This window comes from Salmo salar, chromosome 01 (assembly GCF_965601325.2).
Source record: "Salmo salar chromosome 01, fSalSal1, whole genome shotgun sequence".
Lineage (NCBI taxonomy): Eukaryota > Metazoa > Chordata > Actinopteri > Salmoniformes > Salmonidae > Salmo > Salmo salar.
In genome coordinates, this window is record NC_138291.1 from 143,951,649 (window position 1) to 143,978,521 (window position 26,873).

At 42.4% G+C, this 26,873-nt stretch overlaps 2 protein-coding genes across 2 annotated transcripts; both read right to left on the reverse strand.

Moving 5' to 3' along the window:
* Positions 1–2,946: 2,946 nt before the first annotated feature.
* LOC106564097 (pikachurin) lies at positions 2,947–12,389 on the reverse strand (the record flags this gene model as incomplete). The annotated part of the gene is given in 12 exon segments (XM_082955288.1): positions 2,947–3,712; positions 3,810–3,913; positions 5,397–5,577; positions 9,468–9,596; positions 9,777–9,888; positions 10,107–10,350; positions 10,445–10,570; positions 11,438–11,566; positions 11,569–11,593; positions 11,741–11,885; positions 11,962–12,062; positions 12,213–12,389. Coding segments are annotated over 11 exon segments (1,392 nt in total), but the record flags the coding sequence as incomplete, so codon positions are not given.
* LOC106564089 (pikachurin) lies at positions 12,389–23,475 on the reverse strand. The gene is made up of 9 exons (XM_045689838.2): positions 22,676–23,475; positions 22,124–22,233; positions 15,768–15,854; positions 15,648–15,674; positions 15,399–15,516; positions 14,868–15,003; positions 13,220–13,386; positions 13,015–13,130; positions 12,389–12,906 (listed from the first exon to the last, which is right to left on the reverse strand). The coding sequence occupies exons 1-9, from the start codon at positions 22,779–22,781 to the stop codon at positions 12,412–12,414; spliced, it is 1,362 nt and encodes a 453-aa protein (XP_045545794.2). The 5' UTR covers positions 22,782–23,475; the 3' UTR covers positions 12,389–12,411.
* Between the last annotated feature and the right edge of the window lie 3,398 nt (positions 23,476–26,873).

Genomic DNA, 26,873 nt, shown 5'->3' on the forward strand with positions numbered 1-26,873 from the left:
CCAGAGTCTACCTTTAACCATTAGTGGAGGAATATCTGAGGTGCTGTTCGTTTTAACATCAACTCCCTGAGTCTACCTTTAACCATTAGTGGAGGAATATCTGAGGTGCTGTTCGTTTTAACGTCATCTCCCAGAGTCTACCTTTAACCATTAGTGGAGGAATATCTGAGGTGCTGTTCGTTTTAACATCAACTCCCAGAGTCTACTATAGATATATATATATACACACACATACACACACTACTGTTCAAAAGTTTGGGGTCACTTAGAAATGTCCTTGTTTTTTATAGAAAATAAATTTTTTGGTCCATTAAAATAACATCAATTTGATCAGAAATACAGTGTAGACATTGTTAATGTTGTAAATGACTATTGTAGCTGGAAACGGCAGATTCTTTATAGAATATCTACATAGGCATACAGAGGCCCATTATCAGCAACCATCACTTCTGTGTTCCAGTGGCACGTTGTGTTAGCTAATCCAAGTTTATCATTTTAAAAGGCTAATTGATCATTAGAAAACCCTTTTGCAATTATGTTAGCACAGCTGTTGTTCTGATTAAAGAAGCAATAAATTGGCCTGTTTCTCAAACTAGACACTAATGTACTTGTCCTTTTGCTCAGTTGTGCAACGGGGCCTCCCACTCCTCTTTCTATTCTGGTTAGAACCAATTTGAGCTGTTCTGTGAAGGGAGTAGTACACAGCGTTGTACGAGATCTTCAGTTTCTTGGCAATTTCTCGCATGGAATAGCCTTCATTTCTCAGAACAAGAATAGACTGACGAGTTTCAGAAGAAAGGTCTTTGTTTCTGGCCATTTTGAGTCTGTAATCGAACCCACAAATGCTGATGCTTCAGATACTCAAGTAGTCTAAAGAAAATCAGCCATTTCCAGCAACAATAATAATAAAATTAACAATGTCTGCACTGTATTTCTGATAAATTTGATGTTATTTCAATGGACAAAAATTTTTGCTTTTCTTTCAAAAACAAGGACATTTCTAAGTGACCCCAAACTTTTGAACGGTAGTATATATATATATATATATATATATATATGGGGAATGGAAATTATGCAAACAGTTACATTGACAGAACCCACAATCTATCTGCAATATTAAAGCTGATCTAACCTCCTACAAAAAATAAACAGTCTCTAGAAAGTGTTGACAGTTCCTTTTCTTTCAGTGGTTCTCAAGAAAAGCTACAGTACAGGCAACTTGAGGTAAGACAATGAGAAGTGGACGGCAGCCACAATGCTTTACTGTTTTGTTCCGTGGTGTCCACAGGATCTCAGGCCTCTAGGAACAGCTCTCAGGGAAGAACCCACATCATACTGTCCTTGTAGCTTCTGATTGTCAGCATAATCGTAATGAGTCCGAGAGAACACCTCAGCATCTTTGCCCAGGCTGTCAGTCTTTGTTTCTCTGTATGCCTCTCTTTATATCTCACCTAGATCTGATGTGTTTGACATTTGTATCCCCAGGTAACTGGAATGTGAGGTGAGATGGGATTAGTGGGGTAAGATGGGGCCACCGCTCTGCTCACGGACCCCTGGAGGCTCCTGGAGGCTCCTGAAGCCCCCCCCCCCCCCCCTCCGAGTCCCCAGAACCAGACAGACTGTCTCCCTCTATCTGGGCTCAGTGATGGGAGAGAGCAAAGTGATTTTGAGCAGACCCATCATTACCGCTTGGTAAAACTGTCCAGATAACATCGTATTCTTAGCTTATCCAGCTGAAATACAGAACACCGTAATTAACTGTAGCAGTCTGCTTAAGGACAGTCAATGACAAGGATCTCGTCATACACACCTTGTTAACAGTGGACCTGGGATGTCATCGTGACTAAAACTGAAAAGTCAGATCGCAGCTATTTATACTTCCCCGGTTACAATGAGAGGCTGAGGAGGATGTTTTTCCAGCTGAGTACATGCTTTTGCCTTATATAAATTGATCAGCGACCAATGCATTCTTTCTGTCATTTGCAAGGGTTTGGGTTGAGGTATTGTTAACCTGGCAACACTACTTTGTACAGTATGAGTATTATACAGTGAGTATTGTACAGCATGAGTATTATACACTGAAAATTGTACAGTATGAATATTGTACAGTATGACTATTATACACTGAGTATCGTACAGTATGAGTATCGTACAGTGAGTATCATACAGTATGAGTATTGTACACCGAGTAATGTACACCAAGTATAATACAGCATGAGTATAATACAGTGTGAGTATTTTGCAGTGTGTATTATACTGTGAGTGCATCAGTGAGCAGCACAGGGGTGTCTTCCTAACAAGCAAGGTTTCCGCTATGAATCTGTTGTATAGAAAAAGGTACACGACACGCTGCAAGACATGCTAGATGGAAATAGAGCACTCACAATTTCTTTTTTTTCAGTAGGAGAAGGAGTAATTGTTCTGAGAATCTTAAGACCATTTTCACCTGGAACGGCAGAAATGGCCTTAAGATTTGCAGAAAAGAAAACAGAACATTTGCTCTTTCTCCTACTGAAAATAAGATTCTTTTTTTTCACCAATTTCTGACAGACATCTTTTTGAGCGGAAGATGTGCATGAACGTTTCTAGGAATGGTTTATATGTCCTTTCACCATCGCTTTCTGTTGAGCTATTGTTCCTCTATGGCAGACAATATAACAAGGACTGTATATGTGTTTGTATGGAGGAGTCTGGCAGACTATTTCTGGCCCAGTAGGTGGCCAGGAACAACCACAAAGAGCAGAGGTGACAAAATGTTTTACTTTGGAGGACCAGTCAGGCATACTGCTCCAGTCTGCAAAGAACAGTTGTTTGGGAAAATAATGTTTCAGTTTTAAAACCTTTTTTTTCTGTTATGACACAACACAAGAAAGGTAACTTTAGTGGTACACCTGTCAAGACAATATTACCACATTCTTTCTCAATGAAAGACAATCAAATATAACATGCTGTTTAAAATGTTTATGTTTCTAAAAAGACATGTCAGGACATGTTATGGCATTTGTATATATTTCCACATCCAGAAAATCTTCTGCATATTGCAATACATATACATCCTATACATTTCCTTTGACAGATATGGTTACAATACAAGTTTAATGTTGTATTCGTCATATGTACAGAATACACATGGTGTACACCGTCCAAGGAAATGCTTACTTGCAGGCTCCTTCTCTACAATGCAACAACAATAAGAAATAATAAGAGTTAAGAATATGAACATAAAGTAAATACGATGCATGTATTACGGGATTAAATACACAAAACAGCTGGATAGCAGTATCTGACAGTACAAAACACCACACCTCAGTATCAGGCACAAAGAGATTCTAGAAGGCTGAGTTCCATGCCTCTACTGTCCATGAGACGGGAATCCCATAAAAATCATACATTTTCAAAACAATGGAAATTCTTTACAATAAAAAAAACAACAATAAATAATAAAATAGTTGCAAGTTTAACCATCAATTGCGTGTTTGGGTTCATCCCAAGACATACAGTAAATATGAACATAATTCTAAAACATGATATAGTCTGCTCAGGGAAACGAGGTCAGCAGCTGTCAGGGACTGCATGTGTTGATGTTCTTGCCAGCGGCTGCATCCTCCACTAGAGAGAGGTGGTAGTCAGTAGAGGGAGAGCTAAGAAACGCAGCCCACCAGGCCCCACAGGTACTGGCCATGGGTATACAAGCCAACCTCTTTCCTTCCACCTGCAGGAACCATGGCATCATCAATATTATTTTCAACATCAATATTCCCACCACCACCACCATTACCCCTACTATCTCCATCAACAGCACTACTGACCCAGGTACACCATGCTGTTGGTATTGAGCTGTCTCATGTTGCCTGGTGATCTCCCTGTACTGGTCTCATAGTGGTCCACTGTCAGGCTCCCATCCTGGCCATCTCTGATAAAGAGACAACCTCATTACATCACACCACCAGGAAGCAAACTCCCAACAAATCGCTGTGTAAATGCAGGAAACGTAATTGTTTGTCAACACGTCAATATTTCTGAGCCAAAGAAAGGCTGGAATAGTGAAAGAGGTCACCTGACTGCCTTGACCCGATGCCATATACAGTGTCTTCAGAAAGTATTCATACCCTTTGACTTTTTCCACATTTTGTTGTGTCACAGCCTTAATTAAAAAAATGATTAAATATATGTTTTTTCTAATCCATCTACACACAATACCCCATAATGACAAAGTGAAAACATGTTTTTAGAAATTTTGATGAATGAATGAAATGATGAAATACAGAAATATGTCATTTACATAATTATTCACACCCCTCAGTCCAGAATCACCTTAGCGATTACAGCTGGGAGGCTTTTCTTCAAGCTCTATCAAGTTGGTTGTTGATCATTGCTAGACAGCCATTTTTTTAAAGTCTAGACTGTAATTAGACCACTTGGGAACATTCAATGCCATCTTGGTAGGCAAGTCCAGTGTTTATTTAGACTTATGTTACTGTCCTGCTGAAAGTCTCCCAGTGTCTGTGGACAGCAGACAACCAGGATTTTGCCTGTGCTTAGCTCTATTCCGTTTCTGCTCAAAGGGATATTCAATGATTTTTGTTACTTTTTAAAAATTTTACCCATCTAAAAATAGTTGCCTTTCTTTGGGAGGCATAGGAAAACCTCCCTGGTCTTTGTGGTTTAATCTGTGTTTGAAATTCACTGCCCGACTGTGGTACCTTACAAATATTTGTATGGGTGTGGTACAGAGATGAGGTGGTCATTCAAAAATCATGTTAAACACTATTATTGCACACAGGGTCCATGCAACTTATGTGACTTAAGAAAATTCATACTCCTGAACTTATTTAGGCTTGCCATAAAGGTGTTGAATATGTACTGACATTTCAGATTTTCATTTTTAGACATGTTCATAAATTAATTAAAAACATAATTCCACTTTGACATTATGGTGCATTGTGTGGAGGTCAGTGACACAAAATCTCAATTTAAAATCAATTAAAAAAAATCTTCCTTTAACAACAAAATGTGGGAAAAGTCAAGGGGTGTGAAGACTTCCTGAAGGCACAGTAAAGGGGAACCTGTACTTACCCACAATTTCCACTAGATGACACTACAACGTTTCACATGGACAGATTCAAATCAATAGACTGTTTCCAATTACAAGTAAACGCCACATGCTTTCACATGCTGTTATACAGCTTATTGTTATATGTCATTGTATAATTATGCACCGGAGCAACATGACACACACAGTGAGACTTACAGTTCATGCAGAAAGTCCCACATTCTGCTCAGCAATACCATGGTCAGAGAAGAGAGAGAGGAGAGAGGGTGAGAGGTGGGCACACTAGAGATGTGTGCATGCAGCATACACATGCATTATATAGTATAGCAGTGAGAGGTCTGACCTTGCAGGCAGTGCTTTCCAGTGTATCCCAGGGGGCAGTCACACTCATACAAGGCCTGTTTTGGGCGGCACGTGCCCCTGTTGGCACATGGGGAGTCTACACAGGGGTGCAGGGAGTTCTCTATGTTTACCCCGTCAGAGAAGTCCTGGGGCAGACGGATGCTGCGCTCATTAAGAGTGATCTGATAGAGATGGGAACGGCAGAGGAATATGGAACAGTCAATAAGGATAAAGGAGGGTGGAGACAAATAGTTAGTTATGCCCTATGTAATGTATCCACAGCAATCATTATGTACAATACTGTTACAGAACCACATAGCTTCAGTAAAGGTCACTAAGTGTATTTGACAGCGATGAGATTAGAAACTTTTACATTTCCTATGGGGGACATGCCCTGCAAACAATAATGAGTTGTTGGGACGTTCCCGGGACGTCATGAAATGGTTGCCTAAAGTCGTCAGGACGTTGTGTCATTGTCCGCTGGAGGTTTTGTGTAGTTCCTGGTTTGTTCCGGGATGGTTTTAGGACTTTCTTGGAATGTTGTGTCATGGTCCCATGAATGGCCTCTAACTTTCATGGGATGTTGTCATGGTCCCGTGGAGGTGTTTGTCTAGTTCCCGGTTTGTCCTGTGGATTTTTTTTCTTTTTAACCCAGCCCCCCCCCCACCCACAACCTAGTTTCATTATACATCACCCCTTGTTACTGTTGCCAAGCCCATCAAGGCCCTGATTGGTGAACAACTGATCCAGTCACAGCTCTTTGTCTTTTGGCAATGCTGGGGACACAGAGTGCTTTTCACATAGTGTTTTCAACTTATACAGTTGACACATTTTGACATACATAATGTATGTATTTTTCATACAGTAATTATTACTTAACATGTCCTCACCTGGGATTTGAACTCACAACCTCTTGGTTCACAGCCTTCCGATCTTCCTGCTATGCCGCCATGTCTGTATCAATTTCACCTGTAGGCCTATTCCTACACTTTGCAAAATATACTGAAGAAAAACGACTATATTCAGGAGTAACATTAAAACAGAATAATATGCCCCACCAACATTAGACAACTACACCAAAATCCAAAACTCAAATTGCTGAAATTAAATCAATAAGAGAATAGTCATATTAACTTAACTAAAATAGTAGTGCAGATGGCACTCTTTTTCTAAGTGCAGAAATGTATTATAGGTAATGAATGTGTAGGGAGGGGACGTCTGAACTTCTACAGACTTTGTGGTGCAGCAGAAAAGGTCAGCATACCCCAAACCCAGAGGTTGGGAGTTCAAATCACATATTGGAGTCAGTACTGACCATGTCAAATGTAATCATATTGTCATTGATTAAAGGTTTACACTATTTTAGCTGAACAGCGTACCATTTACCTTAAAAAACTCCTATACCATTTCATTGCTTTACTTATAATGGTTTGAGACATCTGGGACTCACCTGACAAAAACCTCCAGGGGATCATGACACAACGTCCCAAGAACGTCTTAAAAGCGGCTAACCGGGAACGATAAAAAGGTCCGCCAAAGAATGTTCACTTGATGTTTTATTTGTAGTTTAGTTTATTAATTCGACCATTTTAAAAAACTAGCACTCAAACAACTTGAAAAAGCCAAACATGCACATGAGTTAAATCACGGAGGATAACACACAATAAAGTCTGGGTCTTGTTTCCATTGTGTTCCTCTTGAGACAAGATGGCTAGGTAAGATCCAACACGGTTGAACACAGTATGACAGCGAGATAATAAAACAAAAAACAAAGAAGAACATCTATTTCATCATTGCAGTTTACATCATAGGGGTCATTCATATGGGCACAGAAGACATCAAACAGTTTTTTAATATATTTTTAAAGCTGCCCAGAGGGGAAGTCATTTTTATGTGCAGAGGCAACTCATTCCATTCAACTCAATATTCTGATTTATAACTGTGCACACGCACGTCCCACGCCAGTTTCCCTTCATAAATCACAATCAACTCAATGTGGCGCATGTGAGCGAGCGTCTTGTCCCACCCTTTTAACGCCCATAGTTGCCTATAAATAGTCAGTGAAACGCCCTAATTAATATTCATCCAAAACTGAGTGCATGACGACAATGACGGCAAATCACGACAGAAAGGCTAAAAAAAAGACATTTCACCCAGTGTGAAATGGAAGTTCTTGTAGGGGAGGTTGAAGCAAGAAAAAATATATTGTTTGGTGGACGCAGTGTGGGAATTACAAATGCCAAAAAGGCGTTAGAGTGGCAGCATGTGGCGGACGCTGTGAATGCTGCTGGCTCAGAAGGTCGGACCCTCTCAGAAATAAAAAAGTGGTCTGACATAAAAGTGGAGGCCAAAAGGCGCATAGCCTTCTGAGTGGAGTAGTGACGGAGGTGGAGGGGGACACGGACATGCAAGACGCACCGGATGATCCAGGTATGTAATAGGAATTCCCTCGCTTTAAAAGAGTCAACCAAATGCATTCAAGTTGTGTTTAAACATATATTTACACAAACAATTGTGACATTTTCTATTGTTTTTAGTCGCTGCATGTTCCAGCGGGGGTCGGTGGTGCTGCAGCTGAGCGAAAGCTGAGTGCGCCCAGCCCCGGCGTCTCCACCGGACCTCATGCGTCACAACCCTCCAGCGGCCGTGTCCTCACATATGCAGTCCTGCAAACGCAAAGAGACTATAGACGCCATAAACGAGGTTGCCAAGGAGATGAAGTGGGACAGGCACGGCTTGGTTTCTGCGGGTGCTTCTCTGTAAAGCTGGGCCCAATACAGCACAGAGATCCAAGAGAACAGCGCTTGGTAATCAGAACCGGCTCATAAGCCACTCATCATCGGCCAGTAAATCTTGCTGGTCTCTGAAAATTCACTCTGAATTCTTTCATTCTCCAAATCTTCCAACAGTGCCAAAACAGTTTGTAATTGCATGCCTTTTTATACCCACCCATTTGACTGTCAAAGCTACCCAATTGTGTAACACCTTCAGGTGTGGTAATTACCCTGATTGTAACTGATAATGACAGGGCCATTATCACATTGACAGTTCTGCACAACGAACATGTGATAACAATATGTGAAACTGTGCACTCGTATCTGCCCGACTGAGGCATCGAAAACGGCATCAGTTTATACATAATTTGTCCTAACGTTCACCTTATTATAACAGACAACTCTGTATTTATTATCCTAAATCATGTTTTTTTGTGTGTACTCCAGGGAGCTCTTCATATATAATATGTGAGAGGTAATATTTAGATTTATTTTACACAATAGTATCAATTTCAAAGCATTTCTTGAGTTTCATCCTTCTGCCAACGGAGTCACAGTTTCTAATTTCTGCAGTTTATGTGCGTACGTATGGGTCAAAGTGTCAGTGGAGGACCGCACATTCTCAAGTTAGTTTTTTTAATAAATCCCAAAGTTTGCTTAGAAAGTGGCGTACACCTTATTTTGTAATCAGTTAGATATCTGGGCGCAGAACCATAAATACTCCCGTAAACCAAACCCAGTCTAATCTGGGACACCCTAGCCTCAACAGGCAGCCAATTGAGTTCCTGAAAGCAGCTCCTGCCTATGTGAGTATGTGGACTCCCCTTCAATACTAGCCTGATCAGCTTATTCTGGGATATCTGGAGCTTCCCCTACATAAGCTTAGAAAAGCCCCCAAACCAGGAAGTACTAGCGAGACAAAATGGCATTGAATGAGGGCAGTAGCTAGCACTTTCATGGAGTCCTTATCAAGTAGCTTGGACTTTCTACCCAAAAACTTAGTCCTGGCATTAACCTTCCCTAGCACTTTAGTGGAAATGCTCACACCTCCTAAGGACTATTAAAATGAAAGTCCTGAGAACGTCCTAAAAAGGTCCTGACATGGTCCTCAGTGACATCCTGGGAACATACAGGGAACTAGACAAAGGTCCCCCAGAGAATGTTCCCTTGGGATAACGTTGCACCGAAACCCTTAAGGGACAAAATGGGAACGACGCCGAATGTCCACAGGACATCCAGTTTACTGGGTGGTGTCATATCTACGAACCAAACACTGGGGGCTCATTGGTCTGTGGTACCTTTTGGATACTGCCAGTGAAGTGGTGTAGCAGGGCAGCACCAGCGTTGATCTTAGTCCTGGGATTGGTGTGTTCTGGAACGCCCCCGATGTACAGAGGACCGCTGCACCTGATCTGAGTGAATGCTCCCTGAACAACAGGAGAGAGGAAGCCAAACTACATTTACTTCAATCTACATTTACTTAAAACAACAAAGATGACCAAATTCACATTTCAGTATTCTTCTAATTTACGGTTTGAATACATTATGATCAGTCTTTACTGAAATGTTCAGTGTATGTTTTCAGCAGGCTCCATGAAGGTCTGTACCTCACCCAGGCTGTGTGTGGGCATCTGGTTATCCACCGGCAGGATGCCCTCTCTGCCCGTCCTGGAGACACGCAGCTCATGCCACTCGTTCATTGTGAGCGTCTCTTCACTCCTGCACATGAACAGATACATCAGCCTTACCAGTGCTGACCAGACACAGCCTTTCTCCTATTTGGTTACATTTATGTAATGCCTTGGTTCTGCACATAGATGGCCTTTCTTCAGAACGTGATTGCTCGACAACGTCAACATGTTGAAATATAAAAAATGTGCATGCTTCTCAAAAACAGGACTCTCCCACGACTAAGCAACCCTACTGTTATCCCTAACCTGATGGTGGCTGTCCCAGAGCCACAGTCGAAGCTGAACTCCAAGTAACCTCCCAGCAGAATGATTGACAGGAAGTCTCTGCTGGCTGAGTCCTGGCTGTAGAGCAGAATGCCATCAGGAGCCGTCGGCCTGAAGGTCACCTCAAACTCCATCCAGGACAGGTTGTGTCTGGAGGACCGAGGCCAGGGGGCGCTAGCGTATGACAGCACAGACGCATTAAAGTACGGCACCACCAGCTGGAAGCCTGGGGGAATACATGGAAGGGGTTACAGGTAAGGTGTGTGTGTAATTACAGTAGGTTCAAAATAAGAAAATGTGGAGATGTGGTAGCTACTCACTCTCCTGGCATAGAGGACCCCTATAACCCAGTGCGCACAGACATATGTACCCATCTGCATGGCTGGCAAAGCAAGTTCCTCCATTGGCACAGGTGACCCCTTCACAGACACTGGCACTGCATTCACCTACAGGGTAAACCACATACACCATAGTATACCAGTCATTTAAACAGTATATACATTCTGTCATACTAGAGGCATACAGAATATATGTTTATGAAAGTGAGCAAGAGAGAGAAAGAAAGAGAAAAGAGGTAGAGATATATTGAAAGAAAGATAGATACGGAGAAAGAGTAAAAAAAAGACAGACAGACAGAAAAAACAGACAGAAATTGTGTCAGTCCACAAATGGACCAAAACAAAAATCCCTTTTTACATAATCTCACTTATCGAGTCAGCTCATTAGGGACTATTGTGTCTGACCACTTTGGCATCTCCCTGCTGGCATTCATCATATCCTATTGAACTAGAACACAGACTTCCTTTCTGTCTCTCTGAATAATAGGAGTGATGAGGAGGAAGCCTTCCAGAGGCTGCCATAGAAACGCATCTCACCAACCCTAGGCCATTCGAACCAGACGCAGACCCACACATCAAAGCTTTGTCTGCTCCGTCTTAATGTGCACATGTTGTACACAACAAGGACTGCTGTGTGTCACAATATCTACTGAACAACTGACTCAAGATGACAGTATGTTCTTAGGATATTCAGACATCAACAAGAAAGAAGGCAAATTGGCCAGTGACCAGGAAGTTGTTGGTTCCGACAGAAAATAAGACATGACAAAGGGCTTCAGAACAAATACAAGTTTATAACCTACTGTCATTAAACACTTATGTTAATCATTGATTGACATGTTACTTGCTATGACCTTCACGCAATGACATAAATAAGCAGGGATAAACTTATCAACAGAGAGAATAAATGAGGTAAGAGATTATGATGGAAACATTAATGTATTAGAATCCAGTGGCTTCAGTTCAGTGACTCACCCACATCCGCCCCACTAAGAGCCCATCCCATTGGCCAAGGCCTCATGTCCGTCACCCTGCTGTTGATACTTAGCGTCTGGATACACCCCTGGAAACCCCGATTGGTCCCTGCTGTCCTGGCCAGCCAGTTCTGAATGTGATCTTATTGTAGTCGCCCTGTAGGATCAGAGATTAGGAGATACACACCCGGACAGGGCCGGGCCGCACGTAGGGTTATGACATTGTATAATGTGTATTTACCAGTTGCAGCAGAGTGTGCTCTTTTGTAATGTACGTCCTATATACAGAATGAATTGTCCTCACCTGTGAGTGTCCTGTGACAGGTGTGTCATTGTCCAGTCTTAGCCAGCCAATCACACCCTCCCTGCCGACAACGACACTGTGCCACTGGTCCAGTGCCACCCGACTCCCACTCACTATCTGGGCAGTGCCTGTGCCACAGTTAAACCTGCACACACAGATAGAGGTGAGGTGAGTCAGTCAGTCAGTGCGTGACTGACTGATTTGTATCAACATGCACCCACCTAAAGTGGAGCTTCCCATGTATGAGAGCCAGTGAGGTGAAGTCTCCACTGCCATGTTCATTCTCCCCACAGAACAACAGAAGGCCATTCTCTGAGTCAGTCTGTGGAGTAACAAGACAGGGGTGAGCATCCATTTGTTTTACATTCTTTAGAATACCATTGACTTTTATTTGGGATGTACAAAATAGCTTTACAGCTTATTTCTATGAAGGAACTGCAACACATTCAGAATGAAACAGACAACATTTTACCTTAAACTCAAGCATGATCTGAAAGGATTGATAGGAATTCTTCAGTGGCTCAAAGGCAATATGGGAGAAGCCATAAAACTGTGGATATTTCACCACTACAACTGGAGGACAAAGAAACCCAGAACAATAATACACAAATAAGCTCAAATTCAGTAGCAAAACAGAGACTCGTGTCCATCAACTAAGCAATAATAGTCCATTAGAGTGGTTCTCTTGTCTCACCCTGAGAGCAGGCGTCCCCTCCTCGGCCCAGGGCACAGTAACAGCGAGATCCCCCACTTTGGTAGTCATCTATACACACACTGTTGAGAGAACACACAGCGTTCTCACAGGCCAGGTCATACAGCCCCCTCACCTGTCCCTTCCACTGGGACCTGGGGCCGGGAGGGGTAGAGGAGAGGGGGCCAGCCAGGGTGGAGCGGGCCGGGAGTGGGGCTGAGCTAGGGGTCGGCAGAACGCTATCCAGGCCTGGAGACGAGGTGAGGGCAACTGGGTTGGTGGTAAGGGTGTGGTTGGCAGGAATGGGTGTGGTAGAGGTGGATATTATAGTGGCTGCCTTGTTAGCAGTGACGATGGTGCCAGAATCAGCAGTGTTCTCACTAGGAGACATTCCTCCTCCCCCTGTGTGTGAGAAGGGACTCCATGTTCGGGACCTCGGCAGAGATCTTCTGTCTTCTTCTGGAGAGAAAAGTAGCTGGAGCAAAGACAGTAGGACACAATAAAGAAGAGATACTTGGAACGTTTGGGAAATAACTAACGAGAAACATGGTGATTGTGAAGCCTGCATGACACTGTCTTTTACCTCCTGAATGAGGGCCCCATAATCAGAGTTCTCAACATCAGTCAGATCCTCCTGATTAATGTTGCCGTTGCCAGGAGAACCCTGACCCAAGCTCCCGCTGCCCCCCTCCTGCACACCTAACACAGAGACATGAATAAATGACAATCACGGACTTGGACGAGCAGTTTATCAAATCATTAATGAAGAGATGCCTCCCCACACTCACTGAAGGTCCATATTGGGTCAGCGATGACGCTGTGTGGGCTGGCTCCGTAGACATTGACTGCCTGGACAGCAAAATGGTACTGAGTGTCAGGATCCAGTCCTCTCACAACCACCGAGCTGCCGTTCACTGGATCCTTTAGGGACGTCCACTCAGAGTCCAGCTCTGGTCTGCATGGTATCACAGGTAGAGACAGACTCTGAGGTAACGGTATAAGTAACTGTGAATGCATTTAACTTGTTAAATCAGCCATTACAATCTGACTGGGTAGTGTGTCAAAGACAAGGTGGGTAAGGGATAGGTTAGGAACTCTCTTACACACGTAAGACAACGTCCACGTGTGAGGCAGGCTCTTCCAGAACACAAACACCTGCTTGCTTACAGTAATTGCGTGCTCATATTGCCATTGCTGGGACAGGTTGAGACATTATAGAATTGTGAAGGTGTGAACAACAGCATGTCACAGAAACTGAGCTCAGCAAGATATAGACAAGTGAAGTATGTTCGCGTTGCCCTTGTCCACAAATCCATGCTGACTACAGCCTTCATAAGTATTATACTGTCTTTGTCAACATCCTTCAACTCCGGTCATGTAGTTTCAATGATAGTCACTATCCATCCTCTATTCACAACAGATTCAAGCGAGGAAAGACTGTGACTCAAATAGTCATCTCTAGTCATCTCTCTCTGGTGTATACTGTGTGTGTGTGGTCTGTCCCTGGCTCTGGATATCTGCTATCTGGCCATTCTGGCAGCTGTTTAGACAAGAGATGAATTACTCAATAAAAATCCTACGGTACTTCACAGCATCATTAACATTCCTTGTTTGGTCCCAACACGCAAACAGGCTGCACGCAAACATTTACTCGGTTTGCTGTTCAAATGACTCCTTTTGGAATGTCCATTCAAATCTATCAAAATGTTTGACTAATTGACTATTTCTTTAGTTCTTCTCTAAATCCTTGTACCCATAGAAAAATCACACAGCTCGTCCCCATTGAACTGTCAACCTCTCAAAGTATTGTGGTGTTTGTGTGTCAGACCTTAACCTTGTGAACCACTGTAAAATCCATTATCAGGCTTAGCACTCCTGTATATTTCATCATAATATTTCCGACACTGTTTTTCCTCTACTGCTTTTGTTAAAATCAAAACCAAACGTGTTGGCAACCTATCTGTAAGAGCAGTGGTTCCAGGAGATGAAAATAGCCACCGTACGTTATGTACAACCTAATCTCCCGTGGACAAACCGAAGAATCAGCCGGGATTGAATGGGAGGTGTGAGATAACGATGTGGAGTAGCTCCGGTCTTTGGGTTTTCACCGCTGGTTATACAGACGTATCAGGATTGGGTGAAGACAGAGTTTCCTTTTGTGAGAGGTGGAAACTTCACAAACTGCCAGAACTGTCAATTTCTAACACATATAGACACACAAGTTAATGAGACAGCTGACCAAATTTTGCAAGATTTTACTTCTGGGTTAACCGAGATCATGCACAACAATAATATTGTCAGACAAAGTGGTCTTCAAGTTAATTCAAGGACACATTGAACCATTACACACTTTCAGGAAAAATAACAGCCGTAAAGGAAATAAAAAGACAAGCGGTTGCCTGGGTCACACTCTAATAGAAGAAAAACAACTCTTACCTGATATAATACACAATGAAATGGAGGACAGGTGAGCTTCCCTTTCTTTCACTCTGTTTCCATGACAACTCGGTTTCAGTGTCTGAAACGGCCCCTACGGCTGGTTGTGAGGGGGCCGAGGGGGGCATGCACATCTCTGTGGAGGGTAGTGGTGGAGTGTGGAAAGATACAAAAACAATCAAAGATGTGAAATCTTTTCTCTGGAATTCCACGTACTTGTTATTAACTCAAAGCGTGGGTGCATTCAGGGGCAGTGGAGCAAAGGGTCATTCAGTAGGTTCCATGATGCATGAACATCCCCTCAACACCAGCATCAAATTGTTGTTGTACAGTACAGTGAATGAACTGAAAATGACATTCCCAGAAGAGCCATTTGTAGTCAAAGTGCCATCTCCTACCATTCCACTCTTTTCTAAACATTCAGTAAATTCAGCCCCATATTCATTGCTACAGGCAGTAAGCTCACTGGTTTTCGCCTCATTCAGGATGACTAGACTGACCAAGGTGAGTCCCTCTGCTCCATCCACTTACCTGGTTGGAAGGTGCTGACTCTCCGTGGCACGCTGTGTCGTCCCTCTCCTGCCCATCCATAAGCACCGACACTAAACACATACTGAGCTGCCATCTTCAAACTGCCAATTTCTACATCCTTACAGCCACAGGAAGATTTAAAAAAATATATATAGGAAGATACAAACACTGAATCTCGTTTTGTGCTCATTCTACCAGTAATCTCAGTTGAATGATATTAGTTGAACATGCAATGCAAAATACACTTACAAAAATGGTGTGCCCATTGAACTTTACCTGGGGGAAAAAATAAAGGATTTTCAGAGAAAAATTGTCGAAAGAATAACTTGGAAATATAACGTATTCAATATAGAAGGAGAAATAGCTCACTGTAGCCAACATGTCCAGACTGAGACGAACATTCACTGCTACTGCTGAACTTGCTGGACGGCCATTCCTCATCTCAGTGTAAAACACCTACAACAGAACACACGTGAATACACAAATACTGCATGTAGAATTATACATTATAAATATACATATCTGTATACATCTCAGGACACCTCAGATTAATCACCTCTGGGATCATTTCTATTGTAAAACAGTCAAGGAAACCATGTGGTTGTCAGTATACAAAAGTGAGCTCTAAAGGACTGGGGGTAGTTGAGGATAGCAGAGGACAACAAAAGAGCCCATAAGAGACAAACAGAACCGAGTCTAAGTTACTGTAGCCCACTGAACTGTATCAGATTTCTGGGCTGACTTAGCTCATCGTTTAACAATGTGGCCCATTACAATGACAAGCCATAGTCAAAGCTGAAACACTAACTGCATGTTGTTTTACGGTAGAACAATTAGTGTACAGCTGCCTGCTCAACCACAGCAAGATATGATTACTGCCACACTGAACAATATCTCTGTCACGCTATTAAAAGCAGACAACAGAACTCCAAATGAGACAAAGAGCTGTAATAACTCAAAAATATCTCAAGGCTTGCAGTCTGTTCAATTGAATTAGCATCTTGCCACAACCAGGACCTCACAAACTACAATATGCCATATCAATGTGCGCACCTCTCTTTCCCAGCACATTAGCAGATTGTTCAAGGCGCCAGCAGTACACTCACATGTCTAATAGGATTGAAGTGTTCCTGGTCCTTCTTACTTCCAAACATCCTCCCTGAGCCTGTGTTGGTACTACACAGTGTTGGCATTAACCCTCTAAGGATAAACTCCTGTCCTGTACAGTTCCTTCAGGAAAGTATTCAGACCCCTTGACTTTTTCCACATTTTGTTATGTTACAGCCTCAGCAATCTACACACAATACCCCATAATGACAAAGTGGAAACAGGTTCTTAGACATTTTTGCTAATTTATTAAAAATAAAAAACAGATTTTCCTTATTTACATAAATATTCAGACCCTTTGCTATGAGACTCAAAATTGAGTTCAGGTGCATCCTGTTTCCATTGATCATCCTTGAGATGTTTCTACAACTTGGAGTCCACCTGTGGTAAATTCAATTGATTGGACATGACTTGGAAAGGCACACACCTGTCTATATAAGGCCCCACAGTTGACGGTGCATATCAGAGCAAAAACCAAGCCAGGAGGTCGAAGGAATTGTCTGTAAATCAAATCAAATTTTATTGGTCACATACACATATTTAGCAGATGTTATTGTGGGTGTAGCGAAATGCTTGTGTTCCAAAAGTGCAGTAGTATCAAACAATACACAAATCTAAACGTAAAAGAGTGGAATTAAGAAATATATAAATATTAGGTTGAGCAATGTCGGAGTGGCATTTACTAAAATTCAGTTGAATAGAACACAGTATATACATGGGTAAAGCAGTATGTAAACATTATTAAAGTGGCCAGTGATTCCCTGTCTATGTATATAGGGCAGCAGCCTCTAAGGTACAGGGTTGAGTAGCCGGGTGGTAGCCGGCGAGTGATAGTTATTTAACAGTCTGATGGTCTTGAGATAGAAGCTGTTTTTCAGTCTCTTGGTCCCAGCTTTGATGCACCTGTACTGACCACGCCTTCTGGATGATAGCGGGGTGAACAGGTGGAGGCTCAGGTTGTTGATGTCTTTGATGATCTTTTTGGCCTTCCTGTGACATTGGGTGATATAGGTGTCCTGGAGGGCAGGCAGTGTGCCCCCAGTGATGCGTTGGGCAGACCGCGCCACCCTTTGGAGAACCCTGCGGTTGCGGGCGGTGCAGTTGCCATACCAGGCGTTGATACAGCCCGACAGGATGCTCTCAATTGTGCATCTAAACATTTCAGCGGGTCTTAGGGGCCAAGCCAAATTTCTTCAGTCACCTGAGGTTGAAGAGGCGCTGTTGCTCCCTTGTGGGGCCCCTGTGTTGAGGATCAGCAAAGTGGAGGTGTTGTTATCTACCTTCACCACCTGAGGGGGGTGGCCCGTCAGGAAGTCCAAGACCCAGTTACACAGGGTGGAGTTCAGACCCAGGGCCCAGAGCATAATGATGAACTTGGTGGGTACTGTGGTGTTGAAGCCTGAGCTATAGTCAATGAACAGCATTCTGACGTAGGTATTCCTCTTGTCCAGATGGTATATTGTCCCGTGTAGCTCAGTTGGTAGAGCATGGTGTGTGCAACGCCAGGGTTGTGGGTTCGATTCCCACGGGGGGACCAGTATGGAGAGAAAAAAAAAAAAAAAATGAAATGTATGCATTCTGGATTAGAGCGTCTGCTAAATGACTCAAATGTAATGTAAAAATGGATAGGGCAGTGTGCAGTGCGATGGCGATTGCATCGTCTGTGAATCTATTGGGGCGGTAAGCCATGGAGAATGAGAGCCCACAGACCTTGGGAGCGGGCCGTGTCGGCGGGACACTGTGTTATCCTCAAAGCAGGCAAAGAAGGTGTTTAGCTTGTCTGGAAGCAAGATGTCGGTGTCCACGACATGGCTGGTTTTCCCTTTGTAACCCATGATTGTCTGTAGACTCTGCCACATACGTCTCGTGTCTGTAGAGCTCCGAGACCAGATTGTGTCGAGGCACAGATCTGGGGAACGGTACCAAAAAGTTCTACAGCATTGAAGATCCCCAAGAACACAGTGGCCTCGATCATTCTTAAATAGAAGAAGTCTGGAAACACCAAGACTCTTCCTAGAGCTGGCCTCACGGCCAAACAGAGCAATTGGGGGAGAAGGGCCTTGGTCATGGAGGTGACCAAGAACCCGATGGTCGCTCCAGAGTTCCTCTGTGGAGAGGGGAGAACCTTCCAGAAGGACAACCATCTCTGCAGCACTCCACCAATCAGACCTTTATGGTAGAGTGGCCAGACGGAAGCCACTCCTCAGTAAAAAGGCACATGACAGCCCAGTTGGAGTTTGCCAAAAGGCACCTAAAGGACTGTCGGATCATGAAAAACAAGATTCTCTGATCTGATGAAACCAACATTGAACTCTTTGGCCTGAATGCCAAGCGTTACGTCTGGAGGAAACCTGGCACCATCCCTACGGTGAAGCATGGCGGCAGCAGCATCATGCTGTGGGGATGTTTTTCAGCGGCAGGGACTTGGAGACTAGTCAGGATCGAGGGAAAGATGTACAGAGCAAAGTACAGCGAGATCCTTGATGAAAACCTGCTCCAGAGCGCTCAGGACCTCAGACTGGGGGCGAAGGATCACCTTCCAACAGGACAACGACCCTAAGCACACAGCCAAGATAACACAGGAGTGGATTCGGGGGGGGGGGGGGGGGGGGGGAAGTGTCTGAATGTCCATGAATGGCCCAGCCAGAGCCCGGACTTGAACCCGATCGAACATCTCTGGAGACCTGAAAATAGCTGTGCAGTAATGCTCCCCATCCAACCTGACAGAGCTTGAGAGGATCTGCAGAGAAGAACGGGAGAAACTCCCCAAGCTTGTAGCGTCATACCCAAGAAGACTTGAGGCTATTATCGCTGCTAAAGGTACTTCAACAAAGTACTGATTAAAATGTCTGAATACTTATATAAAATGTGATATCAGTTTTTTTTATTTTTTTTATACAATTTGCAAAAAGCTCTAAAAACCTGTTTTTGCTTTGTCATTATGGGCTATTGTGTGTAGATTGAGGGGAACATTTTAATTGAATCAATTTTAGAATAAGGCTGTAACGTTACAAAACTTGGAAAAAGTCAAGGGGTCTAAGTACTTTCTGAATGCACTGTATAAAGCGCTTTAATTTCTAAACAGTGAATCAGATATGTATGAAAATACCCTCAAATAAAAAGGTGACATTAATGTACAGTCACCTCATGAAACATTTGATCTCAAATCCAAAATGATGGAGTATAGAGCCCCCCCCAAAAAATGTAAAATAATATCATAATTAGGGGACTGTATATTTAATTCAATAAAATATCCTTCTCAGTATTAATTGTTTGCATCTTTCTCCTCATTAAAGTGATGCTCCCAAACTTTTGCATAATTTCAGCCAGTAATTTAAAAAGTGATGCTCACGAGCCAAAACAGGTCACTGTTTTTGTGTACTATGTCATCCAATTGTGTACTACGTCATCCATTTCGTATGATACTGTACGTTACGTCCTGCAAAAAAAATATACAAAAATGTATGAATCCAATTCGTACAATATGTTACAAATGTGTTGTTTAAGATACTGGACTGCATCTTTAAGTGCATAAAGACACTTCATGACAGGCTTTCCTTGCTAAATCATATCATATACACAACACAAGTCACCTTGGCAGCTCTTTACACTCATAACACATATGCGGTTTGAAAATGGCAGATTTGGTCACTGATAAGCACCTAAATTGGACCGCAGTGGCTAACATGCTATACATGTCAGCGCTAAGAGTTTGACTCTCCGCTTTACAGCGCTGTATGGGATTCAGCTGACAGGCATTCTAAATGGCAGCACCAAGCACAACAAGAAGATGCCCCCATCCCTCCTGCCAATTGGGCTACTTTTGCATATTTTTTTATGCTTGAGAGGGGAATGCTGTAAATCAGGAGAACTCGAAGCTGTTGAAGATTATAATAAATACTGCTGTGATGTCATACAAGCAAACCACACACCCGAGTCCAAATGTGCACTTCACATTTCCATATTATAAAACAAATGTAAATTACAGCATTAATGTTTATAATTGCATATGTTCGATGTACAGTTATAAGGATAACATGGCATCATACCCTGGGTTGTTCTGAACAGAATGAGCCTATGTTTGTCATATTTGCGGAACACTCACCTGAATGCACTCATGAATCCATTCTATACGCACCAAAGTGCCTTGTGAAAACTTAACACTATAAGATTGTATAACTTAGCTAGTCATGTTGACAATAGAATAATCTTTCAAATGATGCCCACCTGACCCAGATTGCGATTTATAATGGACCGTTTTTGGATTGCGTAAACAGCAGTATTGTGTGATGGTGGGGATGCAGGTCCAGTCAGTGTGCCCCCCCCCCCCAAGCAAATACTGCTTACAGATATTTTTATAAATAATTATGATAAAAAGTGGGCTTAAAAATTAAGTTAGTAAATCATTTTACATCAGAATTTTTTTTTTTAAACAGGGCAAATCTGAGGGGGCATGTGCCCTTGTGTCTTGGGCATAACGGATCTCGATGCAGGGCTATGTTCCAAACAAAAAAATACAAGTGTGCTTGGCTAGGAGAGCTCAAAAAAGCACCTCATAGTTGAAGGCTCTTTCCTTGAGTCATGAAAGTGCATTGAAATAATTTAGTAACTGTGCACACTTTGGAGAGGTGTGTGTGGCCTCTTATGCAAACACTTGTCATTTTTTTGGTCTTATGTTGCACCTACCCCTCATTTACCATGAATATCGTTATTATGTTACTGAATGTATCCACAGAATTTTCTGATTTCATTATCGACAAATCCTGCGAAAAGAACAGTAAATGCAAAATGTACATAAAAGCAAGTGTAATATTCGTATTCAGTCTTGTGTCAGGTGAAGTGATGTGTCTCACCTTTGGTCTGATAATTTCCCCATAATCTCCAAAGTGTTCCCTTTCAATTGCTACCATGGTTATGCATAGGTCTCTCATATTTTCTTCTGTTTGAAACAATTCAATTTGGTACTATCCCACGAGTGTAAACGGTTAACAAACAATCTGCTAAAATACAGTAAAGACAGGCTTGTTTTGGATCTCAAAGGTAGCAGTGACCAGAAATCTGACAGAATTGAACACTCTCATAAAGACACAGTTACTTTGTAGGCTGTCCCCTGGGGGAAACTGACTGGGGGTAAAATGACTTTGACTAGATGACAAAATGACTACAGGATTTTACAAGCTGTCATGTGGATCTCTAAGCATGGATTATTAATTTAATCATCTCCTCCCAGGCCCAGGGCCTTGTCACAATTCTGTATTACAACTAAGAGTCTGAATATAAACAGTGACTAAAAGCAAACAAATCCTTTCTGATTTTCCCTTGGGAGAGTACATTGAAAACTGCAGTAGCTAATGATGTGTGTGGGAAGCAAACCTCGCACAGTTTCACATGACAATGGGGTTTCTGTCTACTAGAGATATACCAAGGGAGGAAATTTGATTTGGAATAAATTCAATTGAAAACAAACTATTTTCTTAGTGTTGGGAGAAGAGTAGGCAGGGGTCAGTCGCTCTCTCTTCATGAGAACTTTACTAAGATCAGATATGGTTTTCCTTACAACACTCAAACATCATCATTCCAGAGGTGTACAAGTGAGACAGACACACAGTAGATCTTACCTTGTAACCTGTAACAGTACTGACGTGTCTCCAGGGTAACCTCCACTTGACCCGGACTGCAGTGCAGTTGATCGTCTCCAGCTCAATGTCCAGAGGTGGATGGAGACGCTCTGCACAACCAAGAAAAACATGACTATGTTTAACCCAGTAGTACCAAGTGAACAAAGACAGTGACATTTATAATTGTATTTAACAATTTTGTCCACTGGAAATTGTACTATAGGATGCTTTCAAACCCATAGAGCTGCTGAGTTGACAGCATAGCTCACATCCCTATATTACCTAGCTATCTTCCGCGGCAGCTATATTACGTTACTGGGAAAAGAAGTTCATCCATTAACATATACGGGCTACAGGTACGAATAACAGCCGATAAACTAACGCATTCCAAAAGTCACCAAAGTCTATGTGTCGCCTAAACATAACAATGCTGAAAGGTTTTTATTGGGTGAATTGGGCTACATCATAATGAAACAAATACTAAGCTACACAACAAGTACTTGAATAAAATATCAGAACTTCAACTTAATGCAGGTGAGGACATTAACTTACCGGATCTTCTGACGTACGTCCTTTTGACAGCAAAAGATATCCCCACCGCGTTCAGTAACGCCAACAAAATAAAGCACATGCGTATCTTTTGACTCAAGACATCCATAACTCAGAAAAAGTTAATTAAATGTAAACACAGAGGATAAAACTTTGAGGAATGCGTTTGAGCGAGTGTGCACCCCGTTGCAAACTGCAAATGTTTCCCGAGAATAGGTGTGTGTATGCGCAAGCGAGACGATCAACATTCGGATGATGATGATGATACCGGACAGCCTTCTCCACAGCGTATCTGGACCATATCGGCGTGAATTATCTTCAGTAGCCTACCAGTACAGTGGGCGTGTACTGTACTCCAGTGTCGGACGCTACAGTTTTGACAACACCTTCTATCAGTGCAGCCAGGTAGTGAGCAGGTAGGTTGGTGTAGGCGGCATGTGGGTTAATTATGTGACTGATCACAGGTTATCGAATAATAACAACACGGGTTCATTCATTCACCAGTCATTAGAGACAATGTTGGTAAATTGTGTTTGTCAGTATGTCCCCCTTTAAAAAAATAAGTATAACAGTAGTTTGAATATAATATACAAATGATTGACAGAATATACAGACAAGAAATATATACATTGCATTCGGAAAGTATTCAGACTCCTTCTTTTCCACATTTTGTTACATTACAGCCTTATTCTAAAATGTATTAAATACATTTTTTTTCTCATCAATCTACACACAATACCCCATAATGGCAAAGCAAAAACAGGTTTTAGAAATGTTTGCAAATGTATAAAAAAATATATAAAACAGAAATACCTTATTTACATAAGTATTCAGACCCTTCGCTATGAGACTCGAAATTGAGCTCAGGTGCTTCCTGTTTCCATTGACCATCCCTGAGATGTTTCTACAACTTGATTGGAGTCCACCTGTGGTAAGTTAAATTGATTGGACATGATTTGGAAAGGCACACACCTGTCTATATAAGGTCCCACAGTTGACAACACATGTCAGAGCAAAAACCAAGCCATGAGGTCGAAGGCTGGAGAGTGTTGAGACAGGATTGTGTTGAGACAGGATTGTGTTGAGACAGGATTGTGGTGAGACAGGATTGTGTTGAGGCACAGATCTGGGAAGGGTACCAAATCAGTTCTGCAGCGTTGAAGGTCCCCAAGAACACAGTGGCCTCAATCCCCTCTTAAATGTATAGTCCCAATATTTGGGAACCCTATTTGTTTTCGTTTATTCAATTCAGTTTGTGATCAGAATGGTAGCCCCTACAGTATCTGCAAAAGCAGGGTGTCTGCGGAAAGCTGAGTATCTTGGCTATTGATCAGTGCCTTCAAATCTTTGACTTACTACCATATATGGGCATACGAATTTGTAAGGCCGATGACCTCTTTCAAGATGGCTGCTATCTACATTCCGGTTAGTGTTGTGAAGCATAAACGAAATAAACACGGAATATGTTGATACACACCGAAAGCCGGAACTCCACAGATCACGAGGATATCTTATTGTTTGCCTGTGACCTACCGTTATTGATCACCAGCCAAGAGAGTCAAAATGTTTATTTTACATAACGTTTTCACCAAACAGCAACCATCTTACAAGGTAAGCTTCGATTTGGTCTGTTTGAGTTATAGCTGCATTGGGTTATCAAATGAATCCTTAGGTTGGTAGGAACAAATCTAGCCTATTGCGAATGTTATCTGATGTATTACTTAATGTCAACATCGAATGTTCACCAAGTGACTCTTTTCACATGCATAATGCAAACAATTGCTACCTGGCTCAGATTTTTCTTCTCGGCAGACAAAGATTGCTTTCTAGAAGGATTGGATCCAGTTTTAGATCTGTAAGTAAATTATTTTCATGACTTTATATAGCTAATTTACTCAATGTATTTTTTTTTAAGTTGTCTGCTTTTTGTGCTTTGAATTTAGTTTACATAGGCCAATGTAACAAGTAATTTCAATGTTATATAATTCCAAAGTAGTTATTGTCTGTTTCTTCATATTAGTTCACTGTTTGCTGTTCTAAGTTTCATCCTTAACTTAGGAGAGGCCACTAAACTCTCAAGTCCATTGTTTGTTTATTTGTGGTTCTCACCTATGCATTTGTCTCCAAAGTGTTACTGTTTGCATTGTGTGTGTTTGTGCTAAACACCTATGTGAGTCACTGTACAGGTAAAGTTTAGGCTTGGTGTTTTTACTTTACAGTAATGGGTTTTGTACATTTTGTAAACTGTAATTCTGTGTCTTACAACAATGTATTCACCGCAGAGGATTTGGATGATGACTTTTGGGAGCCACCCCTCCACAGCAAGCGCCCCGCCGGTCAAGGTCCTCACTGCCATGTCAATCACCCCGTCTGATGGTTCTACATCCACCACTCCTCTTCAACCACCCCCAATGCAGGCCTTGGCACACTCCCCTCTGCAAGTTCATCTGGAGGCGTGGGGGCAGGGAAGAGCTCTAGGCCTCAACAGAGAAGATGCAGAGGGAGATGAGACTGAGGACCGGTGGCATAGGGTCCTTGAAGATGAGGGTCCAGAACAATTTAGGTATAAACCCAAATGACCTGAAGGCCCACAGTTGGTTAGTGATGAAATATACACCACCTTACAGCTGATTCAGCTCTACTTTACCACCTCTACTGGGAACACAAAGTAGTAATACCAACAAGTATGGGGACAAGATGCAACAGGGGGAAGGAAGATGTCCTGGAAACCTGTCACCAAAGGTGACATGCTCAACTACATTTCCTTGGTGATTTACATGGGACTGGTAAAGGTATCAAGACTAGTTGACAACTGGAGCAAGTCCCCACTCTATCAGTTCGAGTTCCCCACCTCCATCATGAGTGAAAACTGATTCTTGGCCATCAACCGTACTCTTCACATGAGTGACACACAAAAGGATCAGGAGAATGACCAGAAGAAGGGGGCTGCAGGGTATGATCGTCTTGCAAGAGTCAAGCCCCTTTATCATGACATGGTGGAGGCATGCAAAATTTACTTCCAGCCTGCTTAAAATCGATCTATAGAGGAGTACATTGGCTTGAACCAATATATTAAAAATAAGCCAACCAAATGCTCTTTGTGCTAGCCAATTCTGCCTACACGTGGGACCTTTTCATCTATTGCCACGTCTGCTCCTCCCCTCCGGTGTACAAAGTCACCAGAATACTGACCACCGGTCCTGGGATTCATCATGACGCTCACTTGTGAATCATTGATTCACACCTGGACCCCATTACCTTCATCATTTCCACTCCCACGTTCACTCACCAGTTGGTATTAGAGGTCGACCGATTAATCGGAATGGCCGATTTTAATTAGGGCCGATTTCAAGTTTTCATAACAATCGGAAATCGGTATTTTTGGACACCGATTTTGCCTATTTATTTTTGTACATTATTTTTTACACCTTTAACTAGGCAAGTCATTTAAGAACACATTCTTATTTTCAATGACGGCCTAGGAAGGGTGGGTTAACTCCCTTGTTCAGGGGCAGAACGACAGATTTTTACCTTCTCAGTTCGGGGATTCGTTTTTGCAACCTTCCGGTTACTAGTCCAACGCTCTAACCACCTGCCTTACTTTGCACTCCACGAGGAGCCTGCGTGGCAGGCTGACTACCTGTTACGCGAGGGCAGCAAGAAGCCAAGGTAAGTTGCTAGCTAGCATTAAACTTATAAAAATCAATCAAGCTTCACATAATCACTAGTTAACTACACATGGTTGATATTACTAGTTTATCTAGCGTGTCCTGCGTTGGATATAATCGATGAGGTGCCTGTTAATTTCTCATCGAATCACACCCTACTTCGCCAAACGGCTGATTTAGCACTGTCGTTGCACCTAACCATAAATAACAATGCCTTTCTTTAAAATCAATACAGAAGTATATATTTTTAAACCTGCATATTTAGTTAATATTGCCTGCTAACATTAATTTCTTATAATTAGGGAAATTGTGTCACTTCTCTTGCGTTCCGTGCAAGCAGTCAGGGTATATGCAGCAGTTTGGGCCGCCTGGCTAGTTGCGAACTGTGTGAAGTCCATTTATTCCTAACAAAGACCGTAATTAATTTGCCAGAATTGTATATAATTATGACATAACATTGAAGGTTGTACAATGTAACAGCAATATTTAGACTTAGGGATGCCACCCGTTAGATAAAATACGGAACAGTTCCG

Excerpts from the sequence above, each read along its gene's own strand:
- LOC106564089 (XM_045689838.2), bottom strand. The coding sequence starts at position 22,781 with ATGGATGTCTTGAGTCAAAAGATACGCATGTGCTTTATTTTGTTGGCG. Across the intron at positions 15,517-15,647 it reads TCAATGGGCACACCATTTTT|GATGTAGAAATTGGCAGTTT; the intron begins GTAAGTGTATTT and ends TGTGGCTGTAAG. Across the intron at positions 13,387-14,867 it reads TTCATTGTGTATTATATCAG|ACCAGAGCTGGACTCTGAGT; the intron begins GTAAGAGTTGTT and ends GATACCATGCAG.